General features: G+C 48.0%; 1 protein-coding gene across 9 annotated transcripts in view; it reads left to right on the top strand.

Annotated features, from left to right (window-relative positions):
• Nucleotides 1-21,697, top strand: part of RIN2 (Ras and Rab interactor 2) — a 248,557-nt gene that overhangs the window by 132,988 nt on the left and 93,872 nt on the right. For 7 of the 9 annotated variants that reach the window (XM_066234871.1, XM_066234873.1, XM_066234872.1 and 4 more), the window contains one exon: nt 188-279. In XM_066234871.1, coding sequence (XP_066090968.1) covers nt 238-279 — 42 coding nt within the window. In that variant the 5' untranslated portion in view covers nt 188-237. Of the gene's footprint in view, nt 1-5; nt 120-187; nt 280-21,697 lie in introns of those variants that run through there. The other 2 variants (XM_066234874.1, XM_066234881.1) reach the window with 2 other exon arrangements.

The raw sequence follows: 21,697 nt of genomic DNA, 5'->3' as shown, positions 1-21,697 counted from the left end.
TAGGAGCTGTGCTGTGTGAGGCAGGAAATCGGCCTGAAAGGAGATGGAAGGGCTTTGGTGGGAAATAAATGGCACTATGTTGTTGACGGAAAAAGATCTTGGCAGGACTGTTGTTGTGAGTGTTCTGTGGCTTAGAAAGGAATTTCCTACAGGCTGGACTAACCATTAAAAATGTCTCTATCTCCAGGAGCCCCAGGGTGCAGTAGAGCCTTGCCGGAGGAAATATCATCCTGGACCATGGGCACCCGCAGTCTGGACAAGCGAGGCAGTTTCTTTAAGGTAAAAGGAATCCTTGATTGAGATCGCTCAGCTGCAGCTCGCTCCCTTTGCGGGGCTGCGTGGGGAGCTGCCGGGGAAGCCTGTTCTCCGAGCCAGCCCTGGGGGGAGCTCACCCGAGCCCAGCTGCGGGCTGTCACTGGGTTTGACAGTTGTTGGGGTTTTCTGTGAGTTAGTGCTTCGGGACAGGCCCAGGACCTGGACACAAAGAGATGACACCCTGTATTTGTCACCGGCTCGGCTCTTCCTTCTTTATAGCCGGATGGTTTTATGGTGGAAGCTAGACGTTGCATTCCAGTGAATCAGTGCTGTTGGCTCTGTGCTTTACACTTTGCTTGATTGTATGAATCGCTTTAGTGCTCATTAATTATAGTAAAAGAAAAGAGCAATAAACAGATTCCTGGGCCTCACCCTAGACTGACTGAATGTTATTTACTGGTGTATTTTATCAGAGGCCTCTTACGATCAGGCAAGAGAGAACCAAGGCGGCGTGATTAAAACTGCACAACTTTTCTGTGTGCAAACTGATGTCAGTGGGAGAAATGACCTTGCTAGCTTATAGAGATAAGATTCTAAGTGGATGTTTTAGATACCCTGTGTACATAGGTTTTAAATTAAGGCTTGGTGGTCATTTCTAATTTAGTCTCAGGAATTAATTTCCTTCTTATGGCTTTTGTTCTGTGACCGTTCACCCACCCTCAAAATAATGCATACTAATTGTGGAAAGTTTGGAAAATAGAGAAGCGTCTAAAAGATCAGAAATATGGAGCTAAATTTTGCCTGTGAAATCTGTCACAGGCAAGTAAATGTTCAAACACCGGATATTTCCTCAAAGGAGAAAGAATATAGAGGCTCCTCCTTGACTTGATTAAGGAGGAAAACTGACAATGTTACTAATTTCCCCACCCTGATGGGTTGTCAGTATGTGATAACTTGCATTTAAATGCTTCCTGCTTCCAGGAGACCAAACCTGGTTTACTGGGTCAGTTATGGACTCCAAAACATCCACTGCAAGAGCCTGTTGATAAAAAAAAAGCTAAGTTGGCCCTGGCCGGTTGGCTCAGTGGTAGAGCGTTGGCCTGGCGTGCAGAAGTCCCGGGTTCGATTCCCGGCCAGGGCACACAGGAGAAGCGCCCATCTGCTTCTCCACCCCCCCCCTCCTTCCTCTCTGTCTCTCTCTTCCCCTCCCGCAGCCGAGGCTCCATTGGAGCAAAGATGGCCCGGGCGCTGGGGATGGCTCCTTGGCCTCTGCCCCAGGCGCTGGAGTGGCTCTGGTCGCAACAGAGCAACGCCCCAGAGGGGCAGAGCATCGCCCCCTGGTGGGCAGAGCATCCCCCCTGGTGGGCGTGCCGGGTGGATCCCGGTCGGGCGCATGCGGGAGTCTGTCTGACTGTCTCTCCCTGTTTCCAGCTTCAGAAAAATACAAAAAAAAAAAAAAGCTAAGTTCAGTAAGCTGACCGCAATGAGGGAGGACGTGGCTGGGACACAGCCTGTGGGTCTCGAGGCAGGGGAGGTTGGTAGGCCTGTCTGTGGGGGTTAGAGGTCGAGGTCCAAGACCTCTGGCTATATCTTTCAAGAAAGAGAAGGGTTTCAGCAAAGTCTGTGCCGTAGTTCGGGATTGGAGGGTACGTCAAGACCAGGGTCTGGAGTCTTGGCCAGGAAACCATGGTTGCTATGCAAACTATTTCTCAGGTGAGCAAACTGCCAGTGCGGATTGTTCCGTAGGAATTTCCTGTAGCAAACAGCAAAGTTATTTATTGGTTTACAGCCTTGACTTCCTGGGCAAGAAAATCCTAGAAGAAATAGTTATGTTGACACAGATGGTCTGATTCTCAGTCCTAATAGTTGTTATGTGGACATAAGAGACACAATTCTCAATCAGTTTACACAATATGAATCAACGGTGTATAACATCCACCCTCATGAGGCGGACGAGGGGCTCCTCGAGTCGCCTGCAGACCAGGTGCTGGGCCCATGGGCTCCTGACTCACGTGCACTTCCTGGACTTGGTCTTGGGCTGGGGTATTTATTTCACCCTGATAGAAGGGAAGAATCCAACTCCCTCCTTACGCCAAGGCATCAGCCAAAATACTGGCTAATTCATAATTACCACCTTATGCTCAGGAAGTGTCGTGAGGTTGAATCTTACATAGAAATTAGATATTAAAGTCAAGGCAAAATGAGAAAATTGAGTATAGTCTAAATTGCCTTTGAAAATTCCTTAGGAAAGGGTCGCCTTGGACCCTGTTTTTCTTACAGTCCTGAGGAAAATCTTTTTTTTTTCCTTCCTTTCCAAGTGAGAGGAGGAGAGATAGACAGACTCCCGCATGCATGACGACCAGGATCCACCCGGCAACCCTCATCTGGGGCTCATGCTCTGCCCATCTGGGGCCATGCTTGCAACCGAGCTATTTTTAGCATCTGAGGTGGAGGCTTTGCAGAGCCATCCTCAGCATCTGGACTGATGTGCTCACACCAACTGAACCATGGCTGTGGGAGGAGAAAATAGAGAGAGAGAGAGAGAGAGAGAGAGAGAATGGGGAGGATTGATGAAGCAGATGGTTACTTCTCCTGTGTGCCTTGACTGGAAATCAAACCTGGGACATCCACACGGCAGGCTGACACTCTAACCACTGAGCAAACCAGCCAGGACTTTTTTTTATTTTTAATTTTTGGTTGAGCAGCAGGTGAAAGGTAATTAACTTATATTTCTGGGCTATGTCCTGTGAGAGAATCAATCGGGCCAGAAGTGAGAGGCCTGCCCACTAGGGCAGTTCCACTGGGCTGTTCCTCCTGAGTGAAGTGCCCTTGCGAAAAATGTAGGCAGAGTGGCCTGCACTGTTTAACTTGGCCTTGTCTGTTTTGTTTTTGTTTTCAGAGTTTCAATTCATTTAGTTAATTACTCCATATAAATGATGTAGGTAGAGTTTACCCTTAAATAACGGATTTGGACAGCACAGATCCACTTGTATGTGGATTTTTGCAATAAATATAGTCAGCTCTGTGTACCCAGGGGTTTCCCAACCACTGATTTAAGATATTGTTTTCCATTCAAGGTTGGTTGAACCTGCAGACCCGAAGGGCTGACTGTAGAGTCAACAGTGCCATGCAGGTGTTCGACTGCGCAGGGGTCGGCTCCTCTAACACATGTTGTTCAAGGCCAATGGTACTTCTTTTCCTTCTTTCCTCTTCTGTACAATGTTGTTCTTTACTATGGGAAGCCATAATTGGTTATTATGAAACAATATTATTAATCATAATTTAAATAAATAAGTATAATTAGCTATTATTAATTATTCCATAATTTAGGCATGTACTTATCTGCAAGAATGAAGTAAACTGCCTTTTTGGACATTTAATAATGACTTTTTAGAGGCTTATTTAAAATGCTAGAGGTCAGTTGTTGAGCTGGTTTGTCAGTCGGCACATTCTGGGACCCGCTGGGCTCTCATTCGCTCCTTACACTTTTCTATTTTGCCCATGGAGCATTCAGCATCGGCCAGGCTGCAGGCTAGGGTTAGGGAGAGAAAAATCAGAAGCTGTCTCTGACCTCACCAAGTTTTCAGTCTGGTAGCTAGAAGGATACCCTTTAAGTAATCATGACACTAAACCCATACAAATAAATCACCAGAGAAACAGCACTTCATGTGAGAAGTGAAAAGGGGCTTTGAGAATATATCATGTAATGCAGGGTTCCAGAGAAATCTTTCCTGAGGAAGTGGCCTTTGATTTGCGCACTGAGGTTGACTATTATCTAGGGAGGTGGGCGGGGCTAGTTTTGGAGGGACTTAAGCTATGGTAGTGCCGTTCTCCACAGACACCATAAAGCGTGAAAATTCTTGGTTATATTCTTAGCTCACAGCTGAATTCCACAAGCTTGTTATACCTTTCCTGGTTATTAGGGCTCATGTGATTTTGTGTAAAGCGTAGATAATTGGAAGACAGTCATTGGCCCACTTTGTCATCATTATGTCCCCCATCCAGTTTGTGTGTTTTTGAACCAGACTTGCTAACCACTAGAAGCCAGCCTTGATTTGTGACTTCCCATCTTTCCTGGCTCATGGAAATGACTCAGATAAGGCACAGGATACAAGAGTCGTGAATAACACACAGATGGAGCATTCTGGGGTAATGCACATGCCCCTGGTCTTCGTTCATGTAAAATTACATCCTGGAACCCTGGTCACAGAAACCTATGCTGCTACAAACACATATTCCACAGCCCTTTCCAGCACCATTGCTAACTTCCCCCACCACCTATGAGAAAGAGTGTCTTCCTCCTCTCTAAGGAAACACATCCGGGAGACCAGCGATACCCTGGACAAGGCAGCCAAAGTTTTCTGCACCCGGGTAATGGAAGTTATCACCTATTGCTATCAGATTTCAAGGGTATGTTGTGTGAAAGAGATTGTGTAAGAAAAACATTATCTAGGCTGGTGAAGTTCTAGATGGTCCTGTACCGGGGCAGAGAAGCTCAAAGTAATCTTTGATCCCTCCCTTCCCTGAATTCCACAGCTTCCTCCAAGCCACCCCTGCCCCCACACTATCCAAGTGCCCAATGCTGGCAAATCGCCCTCAAGTCTCCAACATCTACACTCTTCTTCCCTCTTCTATACTGCTTCCCTACTTAGGTTCCCACTCCTTCCCCTGTGGCACTGTGGACGATGTTCAGGCCGCCTGCACGATCACCGAACACGTGTTTTTGCTCTCTCCCTAACCATCCCGCAAACACCTTACCTGCCTGCGCACTCTGGTCCTGTGTTGGACCCAGCAGGTCTGCTCTCTTCACCTTCAAACACAAGGTTGTAGGCCCTGGCCAGTTGGCTCAGTGGTAGAGCGTCGGCCTGGCATGCAGGAGTCCCGGGTTTGATTCCCGGCCAGGGCACACAGGAGAAGCGCCCATCTGCTTCTCCACCCCTCCCCCTCTCCTTCCTGTCTGTCTCTCTCTTCCCCTCCAGCAGCCAAGGCTCCACTGGAGCAAAGTTGGCCTGAGCGCTGAGGATGGCTCTGTGGCCTCTGCCTCAGGCGCTAGAATGGCTCTGATTGCGGCAGAGCAATGCCCCAAGATGGGCAGAGCATCGCCCCTGGGTGGGTATGCCAGGTGGATCCCGGTCGGGTGCATGCGGGAGTCTGTCTGACTGCCTCCCCATTTCCAGCTTCAGAAAAATACAAAAAAAAATTAAAAAAATTAAAAAAAAAAACAAAGACAAGGTTGTGCTCCCTCTTCTCCTCAACTCTCCTTCCACTGGTCCTCCACTCTTCCCTGAGGGGTCTCCTGTGGCCAAACCATCCTGTGCCTGCGTGCTAGGCTTTGCCCCCCCCCGCCCCCGCCCGTGACTTCCTCTCTTTCCCTCCATGGTCCCCCTCAGGTTCCACCTACCTTTCCATACTGACAGACACCACTTGATCTACCGACAGTGCGGCTCCCACGGCTGAGCTGGTATCCACCTTTACTTCTGTCCGAAGATGAAGTTGTGTAGAAATGTGCACAAAGGCCTAGCCGTGGCCCCAGGTTAGTGGCAGGGAGTAAACCCATAACTCTGAACTCTGCCACAAGGGATTTATTCTGTGTTTTTTGTTGCCACGTCTCTGACCCGAGGAAGGTCCAGACAGAGAACAGACAGAAAGGATCAGTGGGAATTGTTCTGATGTCTCCCAGGAACGCCGAGCAGCCGGCCCTCGTCAGCCTACGTGTTGCTAGGGCTCTTGGGTGCCCGCTTCTTGCCTCCCTTCGTCTCAGGGACAGGGAAGCAGTTGGTCTTGACTGACAAGGAAGAAATGTGTTTTGGTTACAGGGGTCCTGCTCTCCTTACTTCCAAACCACGCGTTCTGTGGGAAGGTACCCTGGCCTGGACCACAAACTACCTGGGGGGGTTCAAGAGCCCAGTTCAGCAACAGACGCTCAGTCTGAGAAATCGCCATCTGGTCATTTTGCACAGCTTGTGTGACAGGTACATCGTGTCTGTCTCTCAGAAACAGAGACCTGTGATTGTGGTTCAGAACATGCATAAAGAGGTGCGAAGAAACCTACCTGCTCACATCTGACTCTGCAAACTAGGTAATCCGGGAGTCTAGGTAGGTGAAGTCTGCTGCACTTCACCCCAGCAGACTTCCTCAACTGGCAGTCTCTCCTTGGTGTTGGAAAGGTTGTCCTGCTTTCAGAAATTCTATCTGCAGGCAGATTTCAGTCACCCAGATCTGGCAGCACCGCGCATCTCGGGTCTCAGTGACTTTGGCATTTGCGTTTTCAGGCTGTCCTTTGTGTGGAGTCAGTTCCTGCACACAGCCCAGGACAGCTGGTCATTGTTGTGCCACAGGGCACAGAGATGGCAGGGGCTGGAAAAACAGTGGATGTAACCAAAATCACGTTGTAGTCAATAATTTTTTTTTCTTTTCTTTTCTTTTCTGAAGCTGGAAACGGGGAGAGATAGACAGACTCCCGCATGCGCCCGACCGGGATCCACCCGGCACACCCACCAGGGGTGACGCTCTGCCCACCAGGGGGCGATGCTCTGCCCCTCCGGGGCGTCGCTCTGCCACGACTAGAGCCACTCTAGCGCCTGGGGCAGAGGCCAAGGAGCCATCCCTAGCGCCCGGGCCATCTCTGCTCCAGTGGAGCCTCGGCTGCGGGAGGGGAAGAGAGAGACAGAGAGGAAGGAGGGGGGGGGGTGGAGAAGCAAATGGGCGCTTCTCCTATGTGCCCTGGCCGGGAATCGAACCCAGGTCCCCCGCACACCAGGCTGACACTCTACCGCTGAGCCAACCAGCCAGGGCCTGTAGTCAATAATTTTATAGAAGAAATCCTTCCGTGGGTCTGTGAGTATTTAAAAGTCATAGACGTGAGTGTTTTGCCCTCGTTCTCTCAGAAGGATTCCTGAAGCAGTCATAGCCGTCGTGCCCCATGCCGGCGCCCAGGGAGGCACCGTGCACCAGTCTATAACTGGGGGAGGACTGAGCGCCCTGCAGTGGAAACAAAATAGTGATTAGAGATTTGGTTAGAGCAATTGACACATTGATAATTACTTATTATAATATTGCAAAGCATTCCTGACATCAGTATTTGTGCCTTGCTTTCCACAAGTAAGTCCTACTCAGATGCCTCCTGGACACGTACACCTGCCCAGGCCTCGGCAGTGCTATCTCACGGAACTATAAAGTAAGCCACAGATGTCATTTTAAATGTTCTAGTGGCCACATTAAAAAGAAAAGTAAAATTGATTTTTAACAACATATTTTATTTAACATAGTATATTGAAAATATTATTATGTTAACATGTAATAAACACAAAAATATTAATCAGATCTGTTGCATTCTTCTTTCTGTATCACGCCTTGGAGTGTGCACTTTACATTGAGCACGTCAGTTCAGACTGGCCACACGGCAAAGGCTCAGTGGCCACATCTGGCTGGAGGCTGCTGTATTGGACAGCAAAGGCTTACATTGAATCTCAGCCTCCTCCTTCTACAGATGGGGAAACTGAGGCCCAGGAGGGTGAAGTGCCAGGGCTGGGCCATGTACAGTGGGGATGAGAATCGGACCTGGCCTGACTTTCTCATGGGGAGCCCCCACCCCATGTGGCCTCCAGAGGGCTCCACTCTGATCCCCTTCCTCCTTCCCCAGTGAGATCTCCCAGGAAACCCCAACTGGAGACGTCATGGGGACAGTGGCTCTCTGGAGGAGTGGTTGGCTTTTTTTGGTTACACGTGCATGTCTTTCACCATCTGCCCCCAACAGCTCCAGAGAACAGATCAGGCCCCCAAGGCATGTTTTCAGAGGGGTGCTGCGAACTTATTGAACAGCAATCCCTGTTCTTACTCCCAAGAAGCAGTGGATTTCCCGATTTTATAGGTGTTTTTCCAGCACGTTTGGCCATCCATCTCTGATATCATGTGTTGCCTGTTGGTCTCAGCACATGCTCTCTTGCTTCAACGAACTTTGCTTTTAAACAAGTAAGAATGAAGGAGATTCCCCTGGTTCTTCTCAACTGCGTATTTCTCCAGGCTTAGCTGAAACTCTGAGTTTTCATAATTGGGAGGATGCCCCGGAGGGAGTGTAGAGTTGATGCCCTATTGTGTCAAATGTGCAATTTTCAAAGAGTTAGAATGTGATTCTCATACGAATTAGAATGAACTTCAATCAAAACATTATTCCACCAAGAAACAGGTGTAACACTGGTTCAAAGAACACTTTGACAAGTAATATATTTGTAGTTGCCTTAGAAAGACATTCTGTAATATATTTGCTGAGTTAAAATCAAAACTAGTTAAAAGTCCTACAGGGTAATAACAATAGCACCTAGGAAAGTCAAATAGAGAACTAAATCATCTTTAGGTGGGCATGCTGGCATTGCCCAGAGCTTGCTAGCAAGGCAGCCTCGAGCAGTGGTTCTCAACGTGTGGTGCCAACTTCCAGCATTAGCATCACCTAGAAATTTTTCAGAAATAAAGATTATTGAGTTCCACTCCAGAACCAGTGAATCAGACACTCTGGGGTTGGGTCTGTGTTTTAACAAGCCTGCTAGGACACTTGAGTTTGAGAACCACTGCTCCCTATATTTGAATGAGTAAACAAGATGATACAAGAAGCACAGAAATGTCTGCATTCTAGACCCGGCTCATGTTCCTGTCTGGAAAATGCAATAACACTGCCTTCCCAGCTGGGTTGGGAGCAGCAGGATCACAGAGCAGAAAGAGTCCGTCTACCGGCGCTGGCAGAGCTGGACCCTAAGCACCGAGAATTGCAGTGGAGAAACCAAACCCACTCATTGTGTCGAGGGATGGCGCTATCCAAGAGAATGGGAAGCTAGTGCTCAAGCCTGGACTCCCAGATGGCGTGCATGTCACAGATTTTACAGGGAAGGTCACCAGACCCCCTGGGTTAAGGGTGCGGGTCATGCTGGGAGCTTTGAAGTGAGGGTGAGTCTTCAGGTCAGGTCTGGGGGGCAGCTCTGAGGTCTTTTCAGGCATCCTTCTGCCCAGTCTCATTGTAAGGTAGCCAGGGGGTTGTTCCACCTTCAGGCTGAGGAACTGAAATAACTGAGGTCAAGATGTTATCTTTAGCCTGCCAGAGTTCCGGACTTGGTGACCATTAGTCAGGTCCAGGCTACTGGCTTCTTCTGCTGCAGGGGCTGCTAATCATCCTGGGGAAAGGCTAGGTCTCTGAGAGAGGGAGAGAGAGAGAGAGGATTCCTAGAGCTAAGATTTAAAACTAAATTTCATCAGTCATAAGAACCATCGGTTTCCCCAATTAATTCAAACACAGTATTTGGTGATGTCAGTCACTCGTTCTCTGTAAGCCGTGGTGTTACTGCCACCATCTGATAAGATGTTTTTTTCTGTCTGCTTTTCCACTACATCCCCCCATTTTATTTGCTCACTAAACTGTGGCTGCACAGTCACACTGGTGGAGATCCTTAGAGGCAGGTGACTCATCTGTAACTGACAAGAGCCAAATCCCTCCCCCTGGCAGGCCTCTGCCACCTAATGTTGTCGTTTATCCAAACTCAGGTGCTCCAGCCTTCACTGTGCTGAGAATCAGAGGTGTGGGCTCCTCCCCTCTCCACAGAAAGCTTGGGGGAATGATTCTTCTACTCCATTGTCAGTATACACTACCGCAGGGGTCCCCAAACTTTTTACACAGGGGGCCAGTTCACTGTCCCTCAGACCGTTAGAGGGCCAGACTATAAAAAAAACTATGAAAAAATCCCTATGCACACTGCACATATCTTATTTTAAAGTAAAAAAACAAAACGAGAACAAATACAATATTTAAAATAAAGAACAAGTAAATTTAAATCAACAGACTGACCAGTATTTCAATGGGAACTATGGGCCTGCTTTTGGCTAATGAGATGGTGGTGGCCCTTCCGGAAGTGTGGCGGCCTCAGGGGGCCACATGTGGCCCGCGGGCCATAGTTTGGGGACCCCTGCACTACCGTTCGCCAAAGGAAAACGAGAATGAACAGGAGCAACCTGTCCTTTGCTAAATGCTGGCATTTTGTTGGAAACCATGATTTTGGTGCCTCTACATATGGCACAGCCAGCCTTCCTTCTTATTCAACTCCTTTTTTATTAATTGAGAGGCGGGGAGGCACAGACAGACTCCTGCATGCACCCAGACCGTTATCCACCCAGCAAGCCCCTACCAGGAGATGCCTCTGCCTAGGTGAGCTGCAGCTCCATTACTCGGCAACCGAACAATTGTAGTGCCTGAGGCTGAAGCCATGGAGCCATCCTCAGTACCCAGGGCCAACTTTGCTGAACCATTTGAGCCATGGCTGCAGGAAGGGAAGAGAGAGAGAGATAAGGGGGAGGGGAAGGCATGGAGAAGCAGATGGTTGCTTCTCCTGTGTGCCCTGACCAAGAATTGAACCCAGAATTTCCATATGTAGGGCCAACACTCTGGCGCTGAGCCAACCAGCTAGGGCCTCAACTCCTTTTTAAAATGTGTGTTTAATTTCAGAACCACTACTCCAGGCATCATTCTAAGCTTTTTAAACCCAAACCTTTACACTATCATTATGCCCAGTGTGGGTCAAATAAGTTTGCAAATATGATGTATATATTTGCTTGCTTATAGTTTGCCTTGGGTGTGGGGGACATATAAGCAGGCAAGGTCCCTGTAAGCAGGCAAGGTCCTTCCTTATAGCCTAAGGCTTAGTTTTAAGACTAAGTTTTTCCTACCCTTTTAAGACTAAGATCTTCTCAACACTAAGCTTTTCCCCACACGCTTGACTGTTGCATGATGTGGGGTGGTGCACTCTTATGAGGAATCCCATTATGCCTCAGATAAGTGACTTTGTATCAGAGACTTTCTTATTTGTATACTAGATTAAAGGTTTTGATTTCTACACTATAAAATGTGGCATACTGGGGGTTCGTGCTCTCTTGGTTCCTGAAATTAGCATTTGCATAGGAGAGACAGTCAAGATGGTGGAGTGCTGGAGGAGAAGCCAGTTTGTTCAGAGTTTGTGCAGAGAGGAGATAGGGAACAGAGAGGTGAATAAGGCTGGTGAGGTAGAAACCTTTGATTCTAGGAAACTCAGATGAGTCAGTGGCTTTGGGAGCCCTGAATGGAAAGGGAAGTGTTTTCCCACTGTGTGTATTTCTCGCCCGCCGGGTGTGAGCTAGGATTAAAGGTAATGGCCCACCAGTTCTTGGCTCCGTTGTTTCATTACCGTCTGTCCGAATTAAATGCAAACCTGCATGGGCCAGGCGGCTGTGATAGTGGCCGTGGCTACTAGCTTTACACCCAGTTTACAGATGAGGAAACTGAGACAGGGAGAGATTATAAAACTTGCCCAGGGTCACACAGCTTGTGAATTCTGTGCTGGTTTCATGGTGACTGTACTTCAACTTGGAAAGAATTTGAAGAGACAGGAGCTAGTGGCCCAGGGCCTTAAAATGCTGGCTCTGTGCCATGGCCAGCTCTGAAATGAGCTCCCTCCCTCCCTCCCAACCACTTTCCATTTCATGTCCATGTGTTGGATGCTTGTTCATCAAGATGTGAGCCTGGTTTGCTTTCCCTGCTCTTTATCCCTAACGTGACCTCTAGCAAGGCCCTGACTGGCCAGCACAGCTGTTCCTTTTTCAGATGGCTGCCTCTCAGTTTCCTGCCTCAAGAAGTGAGGTCTTTCTAAAACCCTAGCAGTAACACACACTTCAGAAGTCGGTTTACTAGCTTGCTGCAGCCAGGTTGGTGGGGGGGGGGGGGGGCGTCTCAGTATGAGGGAACTGAGGGACTTATTGTAGGACTCTGGCATATGCTGGTCAATCCTAAGGAAGAAAGGGTTGCAGATTTACCAAATAAAAATAGGACACCCATCTGAATTTGATTTTCAGACATTATAGCATCAGTTTATTCTATGCAATATTTGAGACATACATACATATACTAAAACATTATTCGTTGTTTAACTGAAATTCACGTTTGACTGGGCAGCCTGCACTTTATCTGGGAAACATGAAGAAGGAGTTGAGTGTTGTCAGGAAGTGAGGACAGTGCAGTGACTGCGTAGCTGAATAATCCAGAAGGGGGTGGAGTAAAGGGAGCAGAGGCGACACTGTAAAGAAGGACGGGGCCAGTCAGTCACTGCTGTGGGCGGAGTGGCCTGGGCTCTGCCTCTTCTCAGACCTGGTCCCTGTGCCCTTGGAAATCATGTTTCCAGGCTCATTAGTTATGTTTGGGGGGAACATGCTGGGAGCCTTCCTCACTCCCTCCTGCTTCCAGGTTCTGGGCTTGTTTCTGAGATTGGGGGGAGGAGCAGGGGAGTTCTCAAAGATGCAGGCTACTTGGAGTTCTGGTCCGGGACCACGCAAGCTAGTTCAGTCTAGGCCACTGGTTTTCTGGAAATAGTTTTGGTTGTCACAAAGTGGGTGGAGATGCTACTGGTTGGCTTTTTACAATGATCAGCAACTCCCACAACCAATTATCTGGCCCCAAATTTTCATTGTGCTGAGGCTGACAATTTGTGGTCTGCAGTGGAAATCAGGAAATTGCCCATTTCTGAGGTCTGTCTCTGGGGCAGGCCTTCCAGAAGAGAAGAAATAAAAGCAAGAAAAGGCTATGCGTGTATGTAGCGCCCACTGTCCTGAATGGGTATCACCTGGGACTAGCTTGGTACCTGGCCTTTAATAGGAGGTAGTCAGGCCATGGCCAAGTAGCTCAGTTGGTTAGAGGGTCGTCCAATACACCAAAGTTGCAGGTTCCTTCTCTGGTCAGGGCACATACAAAAATCAACCATTGAATGCATGAATAAGTGGAACAATAAATCAATGTTTCTCTCTCTCTAGCCTTTCCTTCCTCTCTCTCTAAAATCAATCAATAAAATTTTTTTAAGGTAGTAGGTGTTTAATAAAAATATGCTGAATAGATAAAGAAATGTGTAATGCATGTGTGTGTCTATTATACATATATTGTTCATTTATTCAGCCTATAATGATTCGGCACCTCTAATGGCAGGGCCTGTTCTGGGCAGTGATGGGAAAATAGATAATACTTAGAGAAACTTGAATTTGCAGGAGTGGAGGCAGGACGGGCTGCCCAAGTAGGAGATTGGGGAGGGCTTCTTGATGAGGTGGCATTTCAGCATGAGCCTCCAGGACAGGAGGGACAGGGAGAAGAGCATTCCCAGGCCAGGGTGGAGCACAGGCAAGAGCTGGGGAGCGGTGCCGAGACTGTGAAAGAACAGGGTGGGGAGCATGCTGGACGGAGGAGGTGGGACTGGCATGAAGTAAGGGCAGGAGGAAAGCAGTGTCCAGTCATGCCAACTGGGTGAGAAGTTGGGATTCCATTATTAGTCCTAAGGGTTTTGTTTTGAGGACGGGAATCTCACCATCTAACATAGGTGCCACCCTTGCAAACCATGCTGGGTATCAGCACCATGGCTGTAATTCATCACCCAAGAACACTGAAATACCATGCAGATCTTCCCTGTGGTCCCTCAGAGGACCCCGGAGCCTGCCTCCCTCCTGGCACCTTGGCAGTCAGCCTGCTGGTCCTTCTCTGCACCTGCACCCTGTGCCCAGCTGTGCCCTCCAGAAATGTCCTCTCCACTTTCTCACAACTCCTCCTTGAGTCTTGAGTCGCCTCCCTTGAGTCACCTACCTTGCCCCCAACCTTCTTGTCTTTATTGTACAGATTGTCTCGGCCTGTCTGGAGTCTCAAGGTTTTTGATTTTCTTCTCTGCTCCTTAGAATCCATATAGCAAACATTGGGCCAGAGCTGACTCCCTGCCTGGAGGGGCGGAAGATTGCAGACTTGTTATGTAGTTGTTGTTCAGGCCTGCTCCCTACCTTTGAAATAACTACTGTACCTGAATTACATGGGGTGGACTGGCGGGGAGCGGCTAGAGGAACAAGACAACCATCAGGCCAGGCACCTGTTTCTATAATTGGGACACAGCACACACCTTCACTTATATATTGGCTGTGGCTGCTCTGTTCCACAACTGCAGAACTGAGTTGATTCAGAGAGTGTATTGCTCGTGAAGTTTAAAATAGTGGCTCTCTGGCCCTCTATAGAAGAGGTTTGCCACACACTGACTTGGAAGATAATTGCATCTTGTCTCTGAATTCTCAAAGGCAGTTTTGAGTGTGGGTGGCAGTGTCTCCAGCTTACAAATGAACACATGCAGGGCCAGCGAGTGATTGGTCTCTGAGGGCAGGACCCATCTTTCCTGAATCACACTCCCTGCCTCATAGAGTTTGTCAGAAATAGCTAGAATGAATACACCGGAGGTGGAGGTTTGAACCCCAGATGCCTACAGGGGCCAGGTGGATACTATACCAGTAAAGCCAACCCAGGTGAAAGTCAATAAATGGCATCTGACATCTGGGCTCAGTATTGGAGACATTAGGGGATGGTGGGGACTGTAGCAAATTAAAAAGTAGATGTTCCATCTAAAGACAGTAACACAAAATAGCTGTGTAGATGAGCATAGTACTGCATCCTCTCACAGCCACATCAGAATTACAGCTAAACTACAGAACAGCCATCCCTCAGAACTGCCCAAAGTCTAGCTGCACAGAAGTCCTACAACTAGGGATAGAAAGAAGAAGCCTTGTCGCGACTGATAGGAGGGGCAGAGATGCCGAATGGATTGGTCTCATACCCACGTGTAGTGGATAAAAGTAGGGAAGGATGCTCAGTTGCCAAGAGGCCCCTGTGGAGCGAGGGATCTCAGTCCCACACCAGGTCTCCCAGCCCAGCGGTCCAGTGCAAGAAAGAGAAGTCTCCGTAACTTCCGGCAGTGGAAACCAGTGGGGACCATGGCCGAGTGAGGTGGAAAGCTGCTGGAGTGCCAGGCCGTTCTTTCTAAGGGGCTCAGGCACGGCCTCACTCAGACTCCCTCCCTCCGAGCTCCAGAGTGGAAAGCTGCTGGAGTGCCAGGCCGTTCTTTCTAAGGGGCTCAGGCGTGGCCTCACTCAGACTCACTCCCTCCGAGCTCCAGAGATGGAAAGCTGCTGGAGTGCCAGGCTGTTCTTTCTAAGGGGCTCAGGCACGGCCTCACTCAGACTCACTCCCTCTGAGCTCCAGAGATGGAAAGCTGCTGGAGTGCCAGGCCGTTCTTTCTAAGGGGCTCAGGCACGGCCTCACTCAGACTCACTCCCTCCGAGCTCCAGAGATGGAAAGCTGCTGGAGTGCCAGGCTGTTCTTTCTAAGGGGCTCAGGCACGGCCTCACTCAGATTCACTCCCTCCGAGCTCCCGCCCTGAGGCAGCAGCTTGAAAGGCATCAGAAACAGACAGGGAGGAACTGAACTGTCTGGCACCAGGTGAGAGCTGGAGGGGCAGCTTTCTCCCAGACAGAAGTGCTGGCAGAGGCCACTGTTCCTTTTCTGAGCCTTTCTGCCACAGAGCTTGTAGGCAGGTGCCGTATCTGAGTCTCCATCAACCAGGTTCACACTGTTTGCCCCATTCTGATGATTCCATGAGATCCTGCTCCACCCAACCTATGTTCCCAGCCTATCTGTTTCCAGTAGCTTTTCCGTATAAATGGCCTGCCTTGGCTCATTTTCACATTTTCCTGAAACCTCTCAAACAAGTGGTATCTGGCCTTGATGTGCCCTGTACCTCTTGCTAAGTGATCCCAGGCCCGACTCTAATGGCTGCCAGCCTTGGTTCATAGCTTGGTCTCTCCTGGGCAGCTCTAAGCCCAGCACAAGTAGCAGCCATCTGAAGATCACTTTGTAGCTCATTCTAAGGGGCCCTGGATAGCACACAGGCAATGGCTGACCTTGGTCTGCACCTCCTGGGAAGCCCCAGAGCCAACACACCTAGTGGACAGCTTCAGACCACATTGAAGCCCTACCCAACCACTTCCCCAGTGACTCATTAGAGGGGCAAACACCAGAGCTTCACCGAAGTAAGTTTTGCTCCATATGGTGGTCCCCTGCACAGCTGAGTCAACACAGGGGCTCAGGTAAATGGGGAGGCTGTGCCACTGAACCCTGCAAGACACCTACTATGGTAGGCCACTCGACCAAGACACCTACTATGGTAGGCCACTCGACCAAGACACCTACTATGGTAGGCCACTCAACCAAGACACCTACTATGGTAGGCCACTCGACCAAGACACCTACTATGGTAGGCCACTCGACCAAGACACCTACTATGGTAGGCCACTCGACCAAGACACCTACTATGGTAGGCCACTCGACCAAGACACCTACTATGGTAGGCCACTTGACCAAGACACCTACTATAGTAGGCCACTCGACCAAGACACCTACTATGGTAGGCCACTCGACCAAGCCTAGGAGGCAGAGCAGCTCTGCCTCATACATAGAAACAAAACAGGGAGGCTACCAAAATGAGAAGACAAAGAAACATGTCCTCACTGAAAAAATAGGAACAAAACTCCAGAAAAAGAACTAAACCAAATAGAAACAATCTGCTAGATGCAGAATTCAAAACACTGGTTATAAGGATGCTCAGTGAACTTAGGGGAAGAGTAGATGAACTTAGAACTTCAACAGTATGAAAAAGGATATAGAAACCATAAAAGAGAAGCAGAAATGGAGGCTACACTAACTGACATGAAGAATACATTACAGGGAATCAACAGGACAGTAGATGAAGCCAAGAATCAAATCAGTGATTTGGAAATACAAGGAAGCAAAAAACACCGAATCAGAACAGCAAAAAGAAAAAAAAAAAATCCAAAAACTGAAGATAGCGTAAGGAGCCTTGGGACACCTTCAAGTGTACCGAGATTCACATCACGGAGGTGCTGGAAAGAGAAGGGAGAAGACTTCCTTAACCTAGTGAAGGAAGTAGATACACAAGTCCAGGAAGCCTGGAGAGTTCCAAACAAGATGAACCCAAAGAGGCCCTCACCAAGACACGTCATAATTAAAATGTAAAAGGTTAGAGATGGAGAGAATCTTAAAAGCAGCAAGAAAAAAGCAGATGCACTTTCCCCCCCAAAAGTGGAGGGGGAAATGCCCGTGCATCTTATGGAGCAAAAAATACGGTATTTTATTAAATATTTTAACACACCATTTGGTTCAGATTTTTTTTTCTGATTTTCCTCCTTAAAACCCTACGTGTGTCTTATGGTCAGGTGCGTCTTATGGAGCAAAAAATATGATAGTTACCTATAAGGGAGCTCCCATAAGACTGTCAGTTGATTCCTCAACTTTGCAGGCCAGCAGGATTGGCAAGAAATATTCAAAGTAATGAAATGCGAGTATCTCTACCCACCAAAGCTATTATTTACATTGAAAGGACAGATAAAGAGTTTTCCAGATACGAAAAAGCTAAAGGAGTTGTCACCACCGAACTAGTAATCCATGAAATGTTAAAGGGTCTTCTTTAAGAAGAAGAAGAAGAAGAGAAGGTAAATAGAAACAATAAGATGGCAGTGAATACATATCTATCCATAATTGGATCTAAAGAACAAAATAAGTGAATAAGCAGAACAGAAACAGACTCATAGACATAGAGAACATTTTGATGGTTGCCAGAGGGGAGGGCTGTAGGGAGGATGGGTTAAAAAGGTGAAGGGATTAGGGAGTACAAAGCTGTAGTTATAGAACAGCCCTGGGAATGTAAATTACAGCATAGAGACTATAGTCAGTAATGTTCTAATAACTATGTATGGTGTCAGATGGGTAAGAGATTTATCAGGATGATCATTTAGTGAGTTATATAATGTTTCGTTACTGAAATATGTACCTGAAACTAATATAATATTGTATGTCAACTATAATTGAAAAATAAAAAATGATTTAAAATTAAAGTACATAAACAGAGCAGCATCACCACGACAGCCCAGTGCTTCTGATTTTCAAGAAGCTAGAAACCTTTGAACTTTTAAACTTAAGCTTGGGTTTTTAATGTTAATCTCGTGGGTTTTGCACAATATATTTTATGTTTAACTGTTGAAACTATTTTAACCATGAAACACAGGATAAGTCCATGTGAAATAAGCTGGACAAAAAAAATAAAATAAAATAAAATAAAAAAGGTGAGTGTGTCCAGAGGCCACCAGGGACCTTTGGTACGAGATACACATGGGAATGACATCAGACTCTTCCCCAGGAAGGGTGGCTCCATAGACAGGTGAGAACCAGGTCTCGATGGGGCAGCTGGGCATTACCTGGGGCTCTCACTAGGAAAGCTCCCACACCCTGGAAGCCCTGGCTCTGGTCAGACCTTCAGCTGGACCCGAGGGCAGCCTCACACTCTATTTCTCAACAGAGGGAAGGAAGGGGCAGGAGCCAAAGCAGATGCAGATGGGGAAGTTGGGGGGGGGGTCCAGGAGCGCCCCGGAGTCTGAGATGAGGCCGGCAAGTTCATCCTGGGGACAGCCGTCAGGACCGATCCAGCAGTGCACACATCGACCTTTTCAAATTAATTCAGCCCAATATTTTAGTACCTCAGAGCTGTGTACCCGAGGTAGGGAAATTCTGGAGAAAAAGCCCTGGGTTTGGAAGTCTGAGAACCTTTGCTGCAGCCATTAGCAGATCCTTGACGTGAGAAAAACTCAGAGGCTTGGTTTCCTCGTCTATAAAATAAAATTACTAAAAGTCCCTGTTCTATCACACAGGGACAATGGGAGGGTTAAAGGACACAATGGATGGTACTTACTGCCGAGAAGGCCACCCCTCATTCGTGGTAGCGACTACCATCAGCTGAGTTGGCCAGGAAAGTGTATTTCTTTACCTTTCCTGTGACATGTGACATGGACTTCCTGAGACTCTCCCAAAGTTAGGACAGCTTCCTTTTGTTCTCTACCCATCACACCCAGTGCCATCACTTAAGGACCTGACAAGACTCATACAGGAAGCATTATGTCCTGTGCATACAAAGGAACTTTAGGAACATTTTGGACATCCAAAGGGGAGGGGTAAAAACTCTCCAGTAACATTGTAGAATAATGCTGTGGAATGAGTCTCTCGTTCCTGCCATGCTAATGATGAGGGCTGAGAGCAATTCGCACAGCCCGAAGAAGTCTTCATTTGTTACTAAGGCTTCAAGTTGAAAAATGCAAAGGTTTTCAGAGTCAAACTGGAGAGGCAGAAATCACTCCCAGGCAGAAGTTAGAATTCTATCTTTCCTTCTATTCCCAGAGATTTACAGTCATTTGTGAAATATCTGCTGTTCTTATGGAGCTGATTTGAGGCGTGGGTGACAGAAAAAAATACACACAGAGAACACGTTGCCTGCTCTCAAGTTCTTGCTAGCACCCTAAGGGACATGAAACAAACACGCCTGTCCCCGGAGCAGCCTGTTACATAACCTTCCCTGTGAGTCCCCCTCACATCTCCTCTACCGCGACACTCACCCCACTAATCCTTTCTCCCCCGCTACCTCTAAGACCACAATAAATGCCTTTAGAGTTTCCAAATACTAAAAAATTTTGACCCACCACCACCTCTGGTACATAAATAAAAATACATTTTTATTTTTCCCAACTGAAACAAAAGGTAATTCTGTGATTAAATTAAAACTATTTTATTTAGGCCCCGGCTGGTTGGCTCAGTGATAGAACGTCAGCCTGGCATGTGGATATCCCAGGTTCAATACCCAGTCAGGGCACATAGGAGAAATGTGCCATCTGCTTCTCCACTCCTCCTCCTTTCACTTCTCTGTCTCTTCTCCTCCGCTTCTGCAGCCATGGCTCCATTAGAGCCAGTTGGTCCCAGGCTCTGAGGATGGCTCCATGGCATTCACCTCAGACACTAAAAAATGGCTCTGGTTGCAATGGAGCAATGCCCCAAATGGGCAGAGCATCACCCCCTAGTGGGCTTTCTGGGTGGATACCAGTTGGGGCACATGTGGTAGTCTGTCTCTACCTCCCCTCCTCTCGCTGAATTAAAAACAAACAAACAACTTTTATTTCCTGAAACTTGACAGCGCAGTGCTGGGTGAGCCCCTCAGGGCTAGCATTTGTGTGCATGCGTGTCTCTGTGTGTTGCACCACAGTACGTGCTCAGTGGGGCTCTGTGCCCATAAATGGGCCCTTTCATCTTCCCACAAAGTTATCATTGCCTCCTTTACGATGAAGAAACTGAGGCTCAGGGAGGTTTCAGTCTCGCCCACAGTTCCCACAGGTAGCAGAGTCTCACCCACAGGTCCCCCAGGTAGCAGGAGCCCGGCTGGCCTTTCAGCCCGGGCTTTGTGGTTCCAGAGCTCGTCAGTGAGCTCAGCAGGCCTGCCTGGTGGCTGCAGAGCGCGGGCTTTCCCGGGGGGCACTATCAGGAGCCTGGTGAAGAGGCTTAGCTGGGTGTGGTTGGCGCTTATGGGGGTCAGGGCAGGGCCAGGCCTTGGAGGCCAGCAACCCTGTGCAGGAAGAGGTGTGGTCCCCTGAGGCATGCTGCCTCTGGCTTGTGTTCCACGGACACATGGACACAGATTTTGAGGACAAGGAACTGAGCTGACCAGACTTTCCAAAGGAGAGATTTCCCAACAATAAGAATGTGCAGAATGAGCTTTGAAGATGTGTGAGGAGGAATTAAGGAAGTGGAAGCCTGCTTTTCATTCCTGGGCTCATTGTTTGAATTTTTTCCACCCTGGGGGTGGGGAAGGTGGTTTTTATTGGCATAATTTCAAATTTACAGAAGAGTTGCAAGAATAGCACAAGGGATTCCTTGTAGTATATGCTTTCAAGTGTGTGTGTGGACTATATCCTTTCAGATTTCCGTAAACATGCTAAGAACAATACAAGGGACTTCTATGTGCCCATGGTTCCAGGTCCAGGTTCTCCAGCTGTGTACTTTTTGCCCTATTTGCCTTATCATTCTCTCCACCCCCTCCATAATCATTGTATAAATATGTAAATATCCCATAAATATATAAATTTAGTCTCCCTACATGTAGTTAGGTATGTAATACACATTCTGAGCCATTTGAGAACACAGTGGAGACCTGCTCATTTAAATCCTTTAGTGTGGCCTGACCAGGCAATGACGCAGTAGGTAAAGCATTGGACTGGGATGCAGAGGACCCAGGTTCAAAACCCCGAAGTTGCTGGTTTGAGCCTGGGCTCATCCAGCTTGAGCATGGAGTTGCTGGCTTGAAGCCCAAGGTTGCTGGCTTGAGCAAGAAGTCACTCGTTCTGCTATAGCCTCTGGTCAAGGCACATATGAGAGAAATCAATGAACAACTAAGATGCCACAACAAAGACTTGATGCTGCTCATCTCTCTCCTTTCCTGTTTGTCTGTCCCTCTCTCTGTGTCTCTGTTCTGTCACACACACAGAAAAATCCTTTAGTATGTATTTTCTAAAAGAAATGGCCGTCTCTTACATAATGACAGTAAAGGATCAAAACCAGAAAGTAAACACTGATTCAACACTGTGCTCCGGCCCTCGGTAAGTGTTCAGTAATTGCCCCAGTTAAATCCTTGCAGTATTTCTTTTCCCATCATCCAGGGTCCAACCCAGGGTCACTCATGCATTTAGATGTTGTGAT

The sequence above is a fragment of the Saccopteryx bilineata genome, chromosome 6 (assembly GCF_036850765.1).
Source record: "Saccopteryx bilineata isolate mSacBil1 chromosome 6, mSacBil1_pri_phased_curated, whole genome shotgun sequence".
Lineage (NCBI taxonomy): Eukaryota > Metazoa > Chordata > Mammalia > Chiroptera > Emballonuridae > Saccopteryx > Saccopteryx bilineata.
The sequence above is the reverse complement of the archived record's forward strand: the minus strand, read 5'-3'. Positions and strand labels throughout refer to the sequence as shown.